The sequence below is a fragment of the Euprymna scolopes genome, chromosome 17 (genome assembly GCF_053919585.1).
Source record: "Euprymna scolopes isolate OS-2025 chromosome 17, ASM5391958v1, whole genome shotgun sequence".
Taxonomy (NCBI): domain Eukaryota; kingdom Metazoa; phylum Mollusca; class Cephalopoda; order Sepiida; family Sepiolidae; genus Euprymna; species Euprymna scolopes.
The window spans coordinates 11,397,430-11,413,989 of NC_136498.1; the positions used below are offsets into that span (position 1 = coordinate 11,397,430).

The 16,560-nt window shown below is 32.7% G+C and overlaps 1 protein-coding gene across 1 annotated transcript in view; it reads right to left on the bottom strand.

The window, feature by feature from the left end:
• LOC145296661 (uncharacterized) overlaps positions 1-16,560 on the bottom strand; it is a 214,994-nt gene that overhangs the window by 34,437 nt on the left and 163,997 nt on the right. The window contains exons 27-29 of the mRNA XM_080142600.1: positions 16,145-16,476; positions 13,126-13,268; positions 2,489-2,647 (exon numbers count right to left, since the gene is read on the bottom strand). Of these exons, the coding sequence (XP_079998726.1) occupies positions 2,489-2,647; positions 13,126-13,268; positions 16,145-16,476 (634 nt within the window). The remainder of the gene's footprint in view (positions 1-2,488; positions 2,648-13,125; positions 13,269-16,144; positions 16,477-16,560) is intronic.

A 16,560-nucleotide genomic window follows, 5' to 3' on the forward strand; every position in this document is an offset into this window, starting at 1 on the left:
TGGACTTTTGAGCCGATGATGAGTCCTGCTGCCACATATAAGGTCTGCCAGCGGCCACCTTATTGCATCAGGAGATCTATACACTCTTAAGCACATCCAGGTACACTTTGGTGTTGACTTTCAAGCCGACTTCGAAGATGCGAGGTGGCATGATGTGGCTCTCATTTGAAAGCACACCAATGACCATACCCATGGCTGGAAACTTTGTTTGCATCACTCTGGGCATGCCCCTGTTATTTGTGACAATCCAACAATGCATTTTGAGGGTGCTGGCAATGGTCCTGTTGTCATAACTTGTATCAGTAAAAGCATGAGTTGTACAAAGGCACATCTCTGATTTTGCTTGTTGAACATTGTGTCACTTTCAGACATGACAGAAGGCTCCTATTGCTCTTAGGATTTTATACAACTGACCAACTAGTAGATAGTCTGCAACAAAAAAGAAAACCAGTTTTCATCAAACGGAAATGGAATCATTTCGTTTTTTCTAGGGCGACAATTTTATCATTACACCCTGTATTATCCAATATCCGGGGGGAATAATATTGAGCTATTCATAACGTTATGAGTCGTGTCTTGGTCTTTGTTTGCTTCAGCATTTTTAGGATGAATTATTTGGATTATTTGTGTTATAATCACACGTTTCTGCCGATGTAACATCCATTTGGATTTCCAAATTTGATTAATAGATTATTAACGTCTTGCATGTTATTGTCACAACGTTTCTGTCGATGTAAAAGTTTAGAACCTGCATGTAATTTTAAATGAAACCCTTTATTTTATACACATGGGTAGATTGCGCTCGTTCTGTCAGTCATTATCAAAGAAATATCGAAAGTATTTCTTAATTGTATTTTTACTATCGCCTGTACTGAGGATTTAATCTTCAACCTTCAAAAGACTATTACCTAGAACCGAGTATTATCTAGGACCTGGACTTGTAACGCTATAGGAAAATTCCTAAGTAATATTCAGTTCTAAGAAACAGTCTTCTGGAGGTTGAAGTTTCAATCCTCAATACAACCAATACTAAAAACATAATTATAATTTATTTTCAATTCTGTTTTTAATGTAATTTATTAAAATATTAGTTGTGCTCAAAAGCTCAATGTAAATAAAAATCAAATGACCCTCGTTTGTTTTTATTTATCTCCGGCAATAAGGGAGGGGTGCAAAACCGAAACAGACCAGAAAAACATCTAACAAGTCTGCAGTAAACTATGTCCAGTCAGATTTAGTTAGTGATATTAAACTGAACTTGTAATATTACTTCCGGTGAGAGGTTCAGTTTCCTAAATTTATTCATTTATTTATTAAATTGTAAAGTAAAAACGCCCCTGATCATGTTAAGAATGATTGAATGATTTTCAAAATAATAACGTTCTCATACCACGGTCAGTAAGTTGCAAATATGATGCAGAAAGCTATTCTTAACATGGTGAGGGGGTTTTGTTAATTATTCTGTACTAACAATAAAATAAATAAATTAATAAATAAAAATTAGTACAAAAATTGGTAAACCACAAGAGCAAGCGACTTAAAACAGATTTTTTATATCAAGAAGCAAGTGTGAGCAGACATCGTTTGCTATGAATTTGAGTCGGGCGTTTTTCTGATTTGCCATCACATCTTGGTTATCTAAAGACATTCTTGAATTGGGCATAAATATCTCTGAGTTTGAGCAGAGATATCTGAAGAAGGTCGGAAGTTATATCGACTGAAACGTTTTGAGAATAACGTCTAAGGTGAAAAAAGTAATCCCAAAAATACAGAAAAATGACAAACAAACAAAAAATATAGCAAATAACAACAAACAAACAATAGAAAATAAAAAAATACAAACAAACAAACAATACAAAAATGCAAACAAACAAACAATAGAAAATAAAAAATATACAAACAAACAAATAATAGAAAATAAAAAAATACAAACAAACAAACAATAGAAAATAAAAAAATACAAACAAACAAATAATAGAAAATAAAAAAATACAAACAAACAAACAATAGAAAATAAAAAAATACAAACAAACAATAGAAAATAAAAAAATACAAACAAAAAAACAATAGAAAATAAAAAATATACAAACAAACAAACAATACTTCGTACGGCATAATCACGTTGACACACCGGTTCCCGTCAGACCACTGAAGTTAAGCAACGTTGAGCCTGGTCATTATTAAAATTGGTGACCTATTTGGGAATTCCAGACGCTGTATGTAGGAGGACGTCTATACCTTCCTGCAAGAGTTGCAAAAACCTAACGTCGTCATCTCCCCTAATGGGATATACATGTTTGTGAATTTCATACCCCCATGAAACTTCCTCCTTTGGAGAAAGCCGGTTAAACCCACATGGAGTTAGTGCCGTTTTCATTTCCATTTAGTCGGGGGATAAAAACGGGATCAATCAAAGGATATATCCTGTGAACAAGACCAAACAGGAATAAAAGTTTATCATTTTAAATATTTTGGGTTTTTTTTATACCTGAATGTCCATCTTTAGTTCGAATTCTTTTTCAGTTTTCACATGTCCTTTGAATTTGATTCCGTTCAAGGGCAAATCTAATTTCACCATGACGTCAGGCAATGTCATATCTTTGGTTTGAAGAATGGTGAAATGTCCATCGGTTTGTATGATGCTGGCCTGCCAAACAAGAAGATGAAAAAAGAGTTAAATCAGTAACAAACAGACAAGTATACATTGTCAAAATAGCGATCTACCTGTAATTATAGTAACTTATAAAAATGTATATGGCAATTAAGCTACACAGTCTTTCATGTTTGTAGGAAATAGTCAGGCTAAAATATCTTCTACCCTAATGTGGCTGAAACATGGAAGACTCTGTATAACTAAATTATCATATATCTTTAAATAAATTACTACTTTTTTCTATTCACTTAATCATCATCATCATCATCATCATCATCATCATCGTCGTATGAATCCAAAGAGTCCATTGTTGGCATTGGTTTCCCCATTATTTTTCTAGTCAGAATTTATTCTAGAAATACATTAGAAATTACAAGAGTAACAATGTGAAGGTTGCCTACATCCTAAATGAAAGTGATTTTTATGGAATGAACTAGATTTGAAATTGTGCCACCTAGGTCGTCAGTCCGTGTCGTTAACCACCAAACCACCGTCACTCCTCTTACTCACGTACTGAACACGGTTGAAGCAAATGCTAAAATATCATATCTCCTTATATCATTTTAAGTGGATACATGAAATAATAATATCTTTGTAATTGTATAGATAATGCCTCCTATTTTTGTAATTAAAAATGTTGAAGACCAATGAAGACGGGAGTGGTATCATTTCATTTAATAATTTATTTTTCTACATAGTCACAACCATTCTTAATGCATTTTTGCCAGCGATGTGGTATGGCTGTGCATGGGGGTCCATTGCGTTTTGTCACTCACATCTCTTTCTCCAGTCTGAAATCGATGAACCCATATATATATATATATATATATATATATATTTCAGATCAGAAGAAAAGGTTAATCTCAGAAGCTTGTCAAAACAAGTTTCTGGGATTGACCTTTACTTCTGAAATGGAACACGTACATCTAACCTATTGCCAAGGTCGCTGGAAAAATGGTGGGATTCTTCTACTGCTCCAGTAGATATCTCACTGCTGATGCAATTCTCTATCTGTATAAAACCCAAGTACGTCCAAGGATGGAGTACTGCTACCATATCTGGGCAGGAGCTGCTAAAAACGACCTATCCTGCCTTGACAGAGTACAAAATAGACTTCGTAGCCTAGTGGGGGATGCCCTTTTCTCTTCTCTGCAACCTCTCTCCCACAGAAGGGAAGTTGCGAGCCTGTCTTTGTTTTATCATTATTTCCATGGCAAGTGCTCGTCTGATCTCTAATCTCTGGTCCCCCCCCTCGCCAATCTTTCACGAAAAACACCTGTCTAGCAGAAACCACTGTCAGTAATTTTCCCCACTCTTTATCTGTGCCTAAATCAAAACGTAGATCCCATGAACAAAGCTTCTTTCTGTGGGACTCTCTTTTGTTTGCCTGTTTCTCACCTGTCTACATCTTGGATGTCTTCAAGTCTAACATAAACAAGTTCCTGATGAACCGCCCCCTTAAGTAAGACACCTTATCAGATCTCCATTACTAAAGATTACTACGATATTGTCCCATTGATTACTGTACACGCAATAACCCTTATCCTCGAGTGGCTTCCGGGCCTTGATAAGTGGTAACTTCCATGTAATATATATATATATATATATATATATATATATATATATATATATATATATATATATATATATAGTATAAAACTAATCAACATATATTAATAAAGGAAATCTGAAACAACATTAGTAATGTATATATATAAAAAAATTGTATATATATTTTTAACTTTTATATATTTTTGATAATTAAATAAGAATATAAATATATAAATAAATTAAAGATAATAGTAGGGGATGTAAAGTAGTATGATGGATAAATACAACAGACTGATTAAAAAAAATCCATTTTGAATTTGGAGACAAGGATGAGTGTCACAAGTAACAAAGACATTTTTTATTATAGTATAAGTTAGCAATGTTAATCTGGAGTAGGAAACTAGATCCAATATTCGGAACATTTTTTTGTTCTTGTGATTAATGGAGGTGGTCTTTGATCAATACTACAGGGGAGCCATGATTAAATAAACTGTTTTGTTTTTAAATCCCCGAAACAATTTCATGGTAGACAACTGATGATCTCTGGACTATTGTGAATTCAAGAAAGGAAGTTGATGCATTGATTGCAGGTGATTAAGTGACTTACTGACTAAATAGTTTTCTAACAAATGATAAAAAATATAAAAATTAAATAAGTTTTTTATACAGTTTATAAAACCTCCAAGACTTATATATATATTTTCTAACGGGGATATACATGCGACTGGGGACCGCTTGTGAATTTCATACTCCCATGAAACTTCCTCCTTCAGAGGAAGCCGGTTAAACCCTGATTAGGGTTGGTGCTGACTCTTAAAGTTTCAAAAGGGTATCAGCAAATTGTTTAGACAGAAAATCTCTATGTAAATGTGTCCTCATTTGTTTTAAACGTTTGACACGTTTCCACAGTGCGGAGGATTTCAAACATGCTTTCAAATCATCTGCCTTAGTTCCCCTGGAAATACCTTGTAATGTTTGCCTTAAATACCTGTTGGAACTAGGTAAATCCTGCAGTCTTCTATTAACAGCTTCTAGAGCTTTTTATGAGACATTGTAACTTTGTCCCACACGATCAAAGATCATCTCATGAGAACTTCAGCAAAACTATAACTTTTACTTATATTGCAAACAGGTTTATCAGTTGTACTCAGATCCAAAGGAGCTTAAATGATGTGTGAGCTGTTCGACCTCCAAGGAGTAAAGTTGCAGCAATTCCAGAACGTGCTACAGTTTAGGCTATTTCCTTTCTCTGCCTGAGTTTGACCAGCAATAAATTAGTGACAAAAATTTTCTAGTTGTTCTTGTTGCATCTAAATATATAATCCTTTTTTTGTATCGGTCACTTGCTCAATGATTGTTCTATATGCATATTGTTGGTCTGGCAAAAGTTTGAGCACGTTGTCATCAATGATTCTTGTCAGTGAATCAATATCGTATGAAGTTTCTTGCAAAACATGTATAAGTTATTCACTTCACTTTGATGAGTTTCAGGTAACCTATATTTCTTTGCTAAATTCTATTTCTCTCTCATGGAATCTTTGTTGTTACTGATATTCATATTCTTTGGATAAATAATCCTTATATTTCTATCAAAATGCTAAAGGCTTACTTACTTCAAGTTTTGAGAATTATTGCAAAACGGATTCTTAGAGAAGTCTCAGCTATAGTTCTGTCCAACTGATTGGGATTTTCTAACAAATTTAAATTCAAACAAGATTTTTTGTAATTGTCAACAGTTTGTTCTTCAATAGATTTTAGAAAGGAAAATAAAGTCGGTCCTCTTATTTCATGAAGAAGAAGTCTCAAAAAGACACATTCACGGTGACTTGGGTGCACAGAGTAATCTCTTCCAATTCTAGTGTCAAATTTTGCACCTGGATGACCCTCAACAGTAGCTCCTCATTTTCTCCTGTGCCATGTGTTGTTAGTCCATGTGTAATAAAATGGAACCTGATTATAAATTATCCTGTTCATACAATTTAAAAGTGAAGTAAGAGTTGTGGTCTTTGGAGTTTAGTGCGATCATTTACAAGATCATTTACAAGATGAACTGTAAACTGCTGAATTGGAGGAAGCCTTCTATGAATAAGAAAATCCAAAACTACATCAAAATGTTTCATTAGTGCGGATGTAGCGAGTAACTTCATGACTAACATTTTCTGTAAGGAAAACATGGCGGCATTAGATCCATTATTTATGTATTTGCAAACATATTTAATAGACTTCACAGAATTGTAAAGATAAACATTAATTCGGTGAGCATTAAATGTCTTTGAAAGTAAGGGAGAGTAAGAAAGTACAATCCACCTATTTTTAACCTCATGCGTGCCAACCATAGTTTCAAAGCCACCATCTTCAGGCGATCTTCTCTTATAAGAACGATGACCATCCTCCCGTAAAATTGAGTTTCAAGTAGAAAGTTTTTTGGGTATCTTTTTGTACATTGAATTTCTATTGATATTACCACAAGGTTCATGCACCATGTGACTCTTTACTACTTCGAATAACTGATATAATGAAATCAATTAGATTGGGTGTGATTTTTTTAGTAAGCCTGAATAATATATGTGTATGAGGCAAACCTCTCTTTTGCCACTCAATTGTGTACATGTAGCGTCGTAGTTCTGATTTGTTTACTAGATTTATCACTTTGATTATCTCCAAACGAAACACTCTAGCTAAAGGATCTTGTTGATGTGTGTATGTTTGTCCAACGAGAAGTTCATTTGAATTTCTTTCCACTTTGGATTTGAAGTGAATGCGATAAAAATATTTTGGTTTTGTATATTTCTGACGTCATTGGGTCTTGGGTCTCCATGCATATATCACAAAAAATATTTAAAACTAAATACAACCTGTGAAGTTAGAAGGTAAAATGCATATCTGACCTATTTTTCTTTCTTGCCCATAGTTATTTATATGATCTTTAAGATTCATGTAGGAATCTACTCTTTGTTTGTTTTGATGAGTTTTGATATATAAAAGTTTTTCTGCTTCAAATTTTGCAAACATATCAACTGCAAACTGATGGAAGAGATTTTGACTTTTATGAAGATGATTGAAAGAATTATCTCTGATCATAAAATGGTACGCATAAAAATACAAACATGAATTACATTTTGTGGTATTTCCAAACCATGGAATCCCCAAATGGTATCCATCTTATCCATATACAAATAGTAGGGGATATTAAAAGCTGTCATAATATCTGTGAGTTTCACATACACGTTTCAGCGTGTTATCTCTTGAATAAAGAATTATGTCTCTATCACTAAAACTTTCATCAGCTACAATAAGTGCCACTTTGTTATATGTTGGTAAATTGAATCGCCTAACATGTTCATTGGACTCTTTTTATATGTGCATTAATAACTAATCGAAATTCTGTTGATAAATCTTACTCGATGGCTGTTTTAACGTTAAATGGAATGTTTAGCATAAAACATAATCCTAACGGGAGTGATTCTATAAAAGATATTTGCAATAACAAAAACAAAAATACACGTACATCTATTAAAAATGATTTTGAGTCAAGTGAGATGTGATAAAAGGACTATAACTAAAAAAATATTTTTTGTTGTATTTTTGAATTATTTTAATTTAAAAACAAATTTTAATTCGATGATTAAACTGTAAAAATCTCTTCGAAAAGTAAAGAAATTTCATTTCTTTGCATTTGAAAATTTCAAGAAACCATTAAAAATATTTGTAGTAATTTGTAGCATGGAAAGAAATGAATTTTAATTTTATTTTCGAATGAATAATAACAATTCAATGGCTGCTCTTTCCTCATTAGTCAGAGAACAAATCCTTTTCGACTGAGTAATAATTGCCTATCACAATCTTCATTTATACTTCATAAAATCGACCTTGTGTTTTATTTTGGCTTACTCTATCTATCTCATTATTTAATTGTTTTATTTATTTAATAATATTAACTGAATCGCCATCTAAAGTATAAATGGTTTTTGTTTATTTTTTTTTATTACTAAAATATAGTTTAAGTAAAATAAGTTGTTTGGAAATATTGTCGAAACCAATTAAGGTGACTGAAATGGAATTTGACCAATATTTAAACAATTTATGATACAAAATGGAAGAGGTAAACTAAACGCCTTTAAGTAACTTTGATATTTAAAAACAAATCAATTACTTAAAAGGGACAAGAACTCACAGACAGAAAATAATACCAAATAGTTTAACCCTTCCATTTTTATCATAAATTATTTAAATATTGGTCAAATCATATTTCGGTAACATAAATTGGTTTCGACATTGCTCACAACAATTTATCTTTCTTAAATTATATTTTAGTAAAAAAAATTAAATTCTATTCTATGAGATAGACTCTATAATTTTATTATACCACACTTGTTCAAACTAAAACACGCTTATCACAATATTCTTATGTGGATTTATATTTAAAATAAAAACACTAGTTATACTTTGTGACATATTTCTATTCTACAGAGGCCAGGCGCGAAGATAGACCCCATAATTTAATTATACCATCTGTCTTCAAATAAAAACATACTTATCAAAGTATACTTATGCAGATATATATCAAAAATCCTTTTTTTAAGTTTGTGGTGTATTTCTATTCTGTGGAGGCCAAATAAGAATGTGGATCCCCACAATTTTATTATACCATCCCTGTTCAAACTGAAACATACTTATGAAAGTATTGTACTGTTATCAAAAACGCTTGGAAAAGTTGTTTTTTCTTTTTTAGTTTTTTATTTCCACTCTTTGGAAATCGAGCGCAGACACAGATCCTACACTTTTATTAAACCACCCCTGTTAAAAACGTAAGATACCCATTGCTGATTCTTGATACCTCTTCTATCACTGTATTTGGCCAGTTTAGTTTAATAGTAAACAATGTAGGAGCCTATTCTTATACACACACACACGCACACACACATACACACAAATACGTTTAGCTTTGTTATATATATATATATATATATATATATATATATATATATATATATATATATATTACTTTTATATCACATTAAATCTTCTTTATGTAAACACATAATATTGAAGGTGGTCTTTATGTAAACATGTTAGATTACTCACACCTGAGAGTATATTATATCTCTACAAAGCCACTAATAGCCTATGCATGCAGTATTGCTGCCATATCTGAGCTGGTGCATCTACCACTAATCTCTCGCTCCTAGATAGGGTTAAAAAAAATTGCCAATCTACTAGGCCCCACACTATTGAGCAAACTCCAACCTCTGTTCCATCGCCAAAATGTGGCATCCCTTTGCCTGTTTTTCAAGTATTTTAATGGAATTTGCTCGGATACACTCAAAGTACTAGTACACACTTGTATTAAATAGTCCCAACAAACCCAACAAGCAGCAAAATCCCACCCCTACACTGTAGAGATTCATAGGTTATAGCATTATACTCAAATAGTTTCTTCCCTCGAACTGGCATCTTGCTGCCTAACTTGTTACATAGTATCTCAGAAAATCTAGTTCCAATTAGTAGCCCCTTACGACTAAGTGGCACTGTGCATTGTTTAGGGTGAACACTTATATATATATATATATATATATATATATATATATATATATATATATATATATATATGATTGTTGAGCTGGATTAAATCCGACGATATGAAATAAAATGGAGGTGGAAGGACCTGGATACTCAACGTTTCGCCCGATTTATGCGGGCTTCTTCAAGAGGGATGGTCATTGACGAGAGAGTCGGAGGATTGGGGCTATATATAATGATGGGGGAGAGCAGCGTGTTTTCCTTATGTAAATTAGATGTTATATATACATGTATATACATTTTATGAGAGAAGAACTAATTAGAGTAAACTAGTGTAGTGGATTACGTCTAAAAGATAAAATATCGTAGAGATTAAAAATTGTGTTTGGAAATATAGCGGTGATAGATTAAATAAATAAAATGACACGAGATTACGAAAGAATCTTTTTTTTTTTTTTTTTTTTTTTTAAATTAGAAATAATGGAATTGGGATAAAATAGCGCAGTAACTTAAAAGATGGTATCTAAAAATAAGAATAGGAGGTGATAAAATGGAGTCTAAAAATAGATAATGATAAAATACAGTAAATAAGTAAAATAAAAATAAAATTAAGTGAAATTACGAATTTCTTTTTTTTTTTTTTTTTTTTTTTTTTTTTTCGCGTTTAACCTTTAACAATTAGGGATCTAACACGTAAAATTATAACTAACACCAACATTAACACCAAAGCCGGAATATATTCCATACCCTGCCTTGATTGTGGAAAAATATACGTAGGAGAAACTCAACGTAATTTAAATAAAAGAATATATGAACACAAAAGAGATGTAAAAAACAACAATACACTCAACGCCATATTTTGTCACATCATGGAAAACGACCACCATTTTGATTTTAACAAAGCAACTTTCCTTAAACACATACATAACAGATCCACACGACGTTTAATTGAGTCAGCTATAATCTCCCATTCCAGCAAAATAATTAAGCAAAGAAAAGGTTTTTTCCACGTTGCTCCCTTTCTGTCGAAAATAATTATCAAAGAAAACAACTTAGACACCGGTTAAACGCGAAAAAAAAAAAAAAAAAAAAAAAAAAAAAAAAATTCGTAATTTCACTTAATTTTATTTTTATTTTACTTATTTACTGTATTTTATCCCCCCTCGCCAATCTTTCACAAAAAACACCCGTCTAGCTTAATCCACTGTGAAAAATTTCCCCCACTCTTTATCTGTGCCTAAATCAAAACGTGGATTCCATGAACAAAGCTTCTTTCTTAGAACTGCACGCCTGTGGAACTCTGTTCCGTCTGCCTGCTTCCCACCTGACTACAACTTGGATGTTTTCAAGTCCAACGTTAACAAATTCCTAATGAACCGCCCCCTTAAGTAAACACTTCATCAAATCTCCACATTAACGTAATGTACGTACTTGCAATAACCCTTATCCCTGAGTGGTTTCCGGGCCTTGATAAGTGGTGACCACTGTGTAAAAAAAAAAAAAAAAAAAAAACTGTCCATAGTTTCCAGCTCTCAAACCCATCAATAATGCAGAGAAACAGCTATTTATCGAACGTTACCACTATTTAATATTTCAAATGGTTCTAACATTCGCAGGCAATATGAATTGGAACTAATGCCTAGAAGATATTGGCAAGTTTGCTATTAAGAAGCTAGAAACTTTTTCTCACCCACCAGTATCCTATATGTCCATAAATAAAGCCACCATTCCTCTCTGCATAGAGCATTGTTATTACCTTAGGGTTGGTGCATCAATCACTATCCTCTTAATTTTGAACTAGGTAAAAAATAATCTCCAAGTGTATAAACTAAAAAATTGTGCACTGTCTGTCAACTCCAGTCTTTGTCACATCACCATAGTGTTGTATAATAATAGTGTTATACAAGTACTATATTTAAATGTGCTCTGATGAACTTACCAAAGGAAAATATCTCATACTAACCCGACTAGCAGAAAAATCTCATTGTGGTTACTAGATGTGGAATAAATATTCTACTCTAGTAGCATTTTTTCTCTGGACACACACACGCACACACACACATATGTATATATAAAATTATTTACTATAATAATTATTAATTATTAAATATATACATACATACATACATATATATATATATATATATATATATATATATATATATATTTATTTATAATTATTGCTATAATTATTATTTTAATACCTACAGACACTAGTGTTTCATTCTTTTGAGAATCGTCAGTGTAAGGAGTTACGATTACAGCCAGTCGAGAGATTCGAACCCAGCCGCGAAGCCATCACTCCATTAGAAAGAAACAAACCACACGGCCAATGTTAATCGTGAGAAATACAGTTGAAATTGACATTTATATAAAGTGTGAATGTCAAAACGGTCGGAAGTGATCTTATGATTATAATATCATGACCTGTGCACGTGAGCTTAAGTGACCGACTTTGGGACAATTAATCGGAATCGGGAATCGAAAATGTCGGAACTTTTCAGGGTAACAGAATCAGTATCTAAATTGGAGAAAAAAACAATTCAAATTTGTTGTTTTTATTTTTGTTTAGAACTTAACTTTACAATAGTGAAATAATTAATATTTTATGATTTTAAACAACCAATAGAACTAGAATATGTAGATTATAGTGCTCTTAAAAATATATGCCAATATTTCATAGGTTTTGATGTAATTCGACCCCTCCCATACTAGATAAAGCAATTATATTTAGAAATTTTAAAGAATCAGCATCGGAACAAAATCAAATATAAAAGACAATAAAAAATCGTTTTGCCATCGCAAAGAAGGCATACACTTTTCCGAGGTCGATACACCTAAAAAATTCCGATTTTTCCGATTCCCGATTCCGATTAATCGTCCCAGTATTAATTTAAATATATAGTAATGACGAAAGCCTTGAATCCTAATTTGCATTTTTATCTTTTAATAATAAATTAATGCTTAGAGTTATTCATTTGTAATTTATAGCATTACATCACCCATGTATATGCAATAGTTTCTTTGATATTAACAGAATTGAATTAGTTATTTAAAAAAAAATTATTCATAATGAAGGTCGAGCTCATTTAAATAAAACTTTTCTTGTGTATCTAGCTAGAAAGAAATATATAGTGACGCATATATTTTCTCCCTCCTCCATGTTTTCTGCCGGCATGCAGAAATGTAAATGTAATATGAACAAACATGATGCCACCAATCACCCCAATAAGCCTCCAATATACCTGGCCTCATCATTGAAATAAAAGAAAAAAAGTAAAACCAAACAAACAACATTTAAATAAATTCATCAAATTGGTCTCGAACATTTGATATGGAATCTTCTTACTATAAGAACATGTAATAATATTGAAGAAAGCCAGAATTTGGAGACTGTGTACCTTCACTTTGGCTTGCAAGTCCATCGTTATCTTTTCATCATTCCGATTCAAGTCCCAGCTGGAAACGTACGTAAATATGGAATGCTCGATAGAACTTGTTCTTTTCAACATGTATTCAGGAGTAAAAAATCCTTTCCAGGTTTCTGGAAAACAAAAATAAACACGACGTAAGAGGATGCTGCCTCTCAGGTGAAACAGAAGCCAAGACATGTACATGCGAGTATTATGTTATTTCTAAACAGTTCACTTCTTATAAGTAAAAGCAAAAAAATACTCGAGCTGAGATCGGAACCAAAACAATGAGTCAAGTAGGATAACCGTTAGGTCAGCTTGACACTTCTGTAACAGAGCGTATATGAGCACGTATGAAAATATCATAAACAGGGAAGGATGATGGCAAAGGATTGTATTAGCAGCAGGAGCAGCAACTGAACGAGTATGCAAATTGGTAAGTGTGCTCGAGCTTGCGTCTGAAGAAAAAGAAAAAAAAGGACACCACGTGTTTGGGGAGAAACAAAGTCGACACTGAAAGAAATAGACGTGTAAAGTGAAGATGAGAGTGAGCTGGCTATGTCCAGCGTGTTGTCAGAAGAAAGGGAAACGCGGACCAGGTTAAATGGACATGTGACTGAGAGAAACTTTTTAAGTGGTGTCAATAAATTTACTAAAATTGCAAGATCAGAACAAGTTTCGAGTCTCATTCATGGCACCTCTTTATTTATTTGGAAATTATTATTTAATATTATTGCAATATTTTCCATTTTTTATAATTATTTAAGATTTCTCAGATTTAAAAATGAGAAAAATTCCATAATGTATTTAATGTCTAGTATATGTGAAGTAAAAATAAAAATTGCCTCCGCCTATAAGAATCCCTCCTGTACTGGCCTATGACAGAAAAGATATAGTGCAGTGTTAAAACATGTACTACACTTTGCTCCCAATGTATGTGACTTTTGGTCTTTCCTTCCATTGTCTAGAAGGCATCAGGAGAGTAATCTATACTGTAAGAAATTAATTATTTTTGAATTTCTATTGTCTAAAAACATAATAATATCATCATCATCAGCATCATATTCGTTTCATGTCTGTTTTTCATTCTGGCTTTTAAAAAGCGACTTTAAGTGTTAGCTATTCACTGTGCTAAAAAGACCGAATGTTGACAATGTTGTATTCTTTTCGGTAACAGAACTGGTGCCAAAATTGAACATGCTGCAGCATGAAGAAAGAATTGCATGTGATTAAAATACAACAGTTTTCTTGATTCGTTGTGCGGATAAGTGAAGTAACTGGTTTTGTCAGGTGGGTGTCTCCCAATTGGCTTGGCCCATAATAGTGTGTGATACCAGAAACCATTGTGAACTGTCTCTTTCGTCCCGCCAAGCTAACAGAACATCTAATAAAACTTCCTACTGTTTTGACTAAAGACTTTTTTAATTTTCATGAACTTTAAGATATGTTCGATATTTTGCAGGTGACCCTGGGAAGAGAGGCATTCGGTGGGTTGCACACAAGCAAAATAATTCCAACTGAGGAATACAAGGCTTTCCATCATTGTCTATTGGAATGCATAATTTAACCAGAAATATGTGAGAGGATATCGGTCAAAAAGTCGAAACAACAGACAATGGGAAATATTAAATATTCTAGGATGAAAGTTTTATAGAAAATGATACAACAGAAAGTGGGCAACAGTTAATCACAGAGCGAGGACAAGCTAACACATTTTCTTCACTGTCAAAAGATCCACATCACATTCCCATCATGCGCCTTTACTAATGTCAACACTGACATAACTAAACTGAAAACTGTTCTCAGTGTGAAATAAACAAAATATTTTCATAAACCAGCTGTGTTGTGTTTTAATCGCTGTCAGTATGTACGTATATATCATAGACCAGTGACAAAAGTCGATTTAGAAATTATATAGACTGAAAAGCACATAGACTGATCGACTGCAGTAAATATATAACATATATATGCTGATTACGCACATTATTTGGATTAGTTGGACTATTGTTTTCATCTTCAGTGTTATTCGCATACTATTTGAGCCGACGTAACATCCAACCATCTTAAGATGTATCTTGTTGAACTCAGAAATCTTTCTGCAATGACACTTGGCATAGTAGATAAAGTATTTTGTAAAAATCAGTTGTAAAGTACTCTCTTCTGGAGGTTAAAGGTCCAATCCTCAGTGCAAGCAACAATCAAAATACAATTGCAAATTATTAAGGACTTCTACATAGTGATGGATAGCAGAACAAGAGCATGCTACCCTTGTGGATTGAATAAAGGGTTCCATTTGAAAATCTGTGCAGATTCCCGAGTTTGACAAGCTCTACCTGTTTTTATGTGTGCAGTATTATTACTTATCTTCTGAAGCAGGTCGGACTGAAACATTGTGCGAATAAAATTAAAAAATGAGAACAGTAGTTTGACTAATCCAAATAATCCCCCAAAATTCAGAAACATGCTTAAAGAAAAAGATATGGAAGAAAATAGCATCCTTTTCACTCATTTTGTTTTTTCATTGTAACATATTGAAAAACAGATGAACTAGAACATTTAGTACATGGAGTACATGGCTAAAAGAATTAAGAACACAAAAACATTTAAAAGAACAGATCCGATATTTCGATCTATTCAAACAACCTACATCATTTAGTGTAGAAGAGATGATATTTTGGTCGATTCAAACGACGTTACTCATGTCTAGACATTTTTTTTCCACACCAAATGAGTATGGTCGTTTGAATCGCTCAAAATATCGGTTCTTCTAAACTAAATGATTAATAAACCGAAATATCGGTTCTGCTTTCTTCACTGTGTTAATGTTCTTAATTCTACTAGCCATGCATATTCACTATACATTAAATAAGTTCGTTTGAATAGACCAAATATCGGGTCTGTTTTAAAGATATGTTTTTATTTCTACTAGTTTGTTTTTATGTTTATCATTTCTTTCATGTACTAAACATTCCATATCACATATTATGAGACACACAATGAAACTTACGTTCGCTTTTGTATTTGCTTTTTATTATTTGAGCTCGATCACTTATGTCTGAGTCAATTTTGAGCCAGTGAACATCCTGTTCATTTTTATTATAGTGAACATCGATGCTTCCGTTTAAAGGTCCAGTCAGTAAACGCTGAGTCATGTTAAAAAGTCGATCGCCGCGATACTGGATTCCAACAATGAATTCCCTGGTGAGCTGTCCAGACGTCAGTGACCACAAGGTCAAATTGTGCGAGTAATCCAGGAAATGTTTATGCTTGGACATATCGAACTCGAAAAGTAAACCGCCCTGTGTCTTCGTGCTTTCAATACTGAAGTGTCCTTTGACGCTGAAAATTGATAAAGAATTTTAAAAAATTGTTACTCTATAGTTAATAATGCTTTCTTTTTTTGTATTTTAATTTAAAAACATT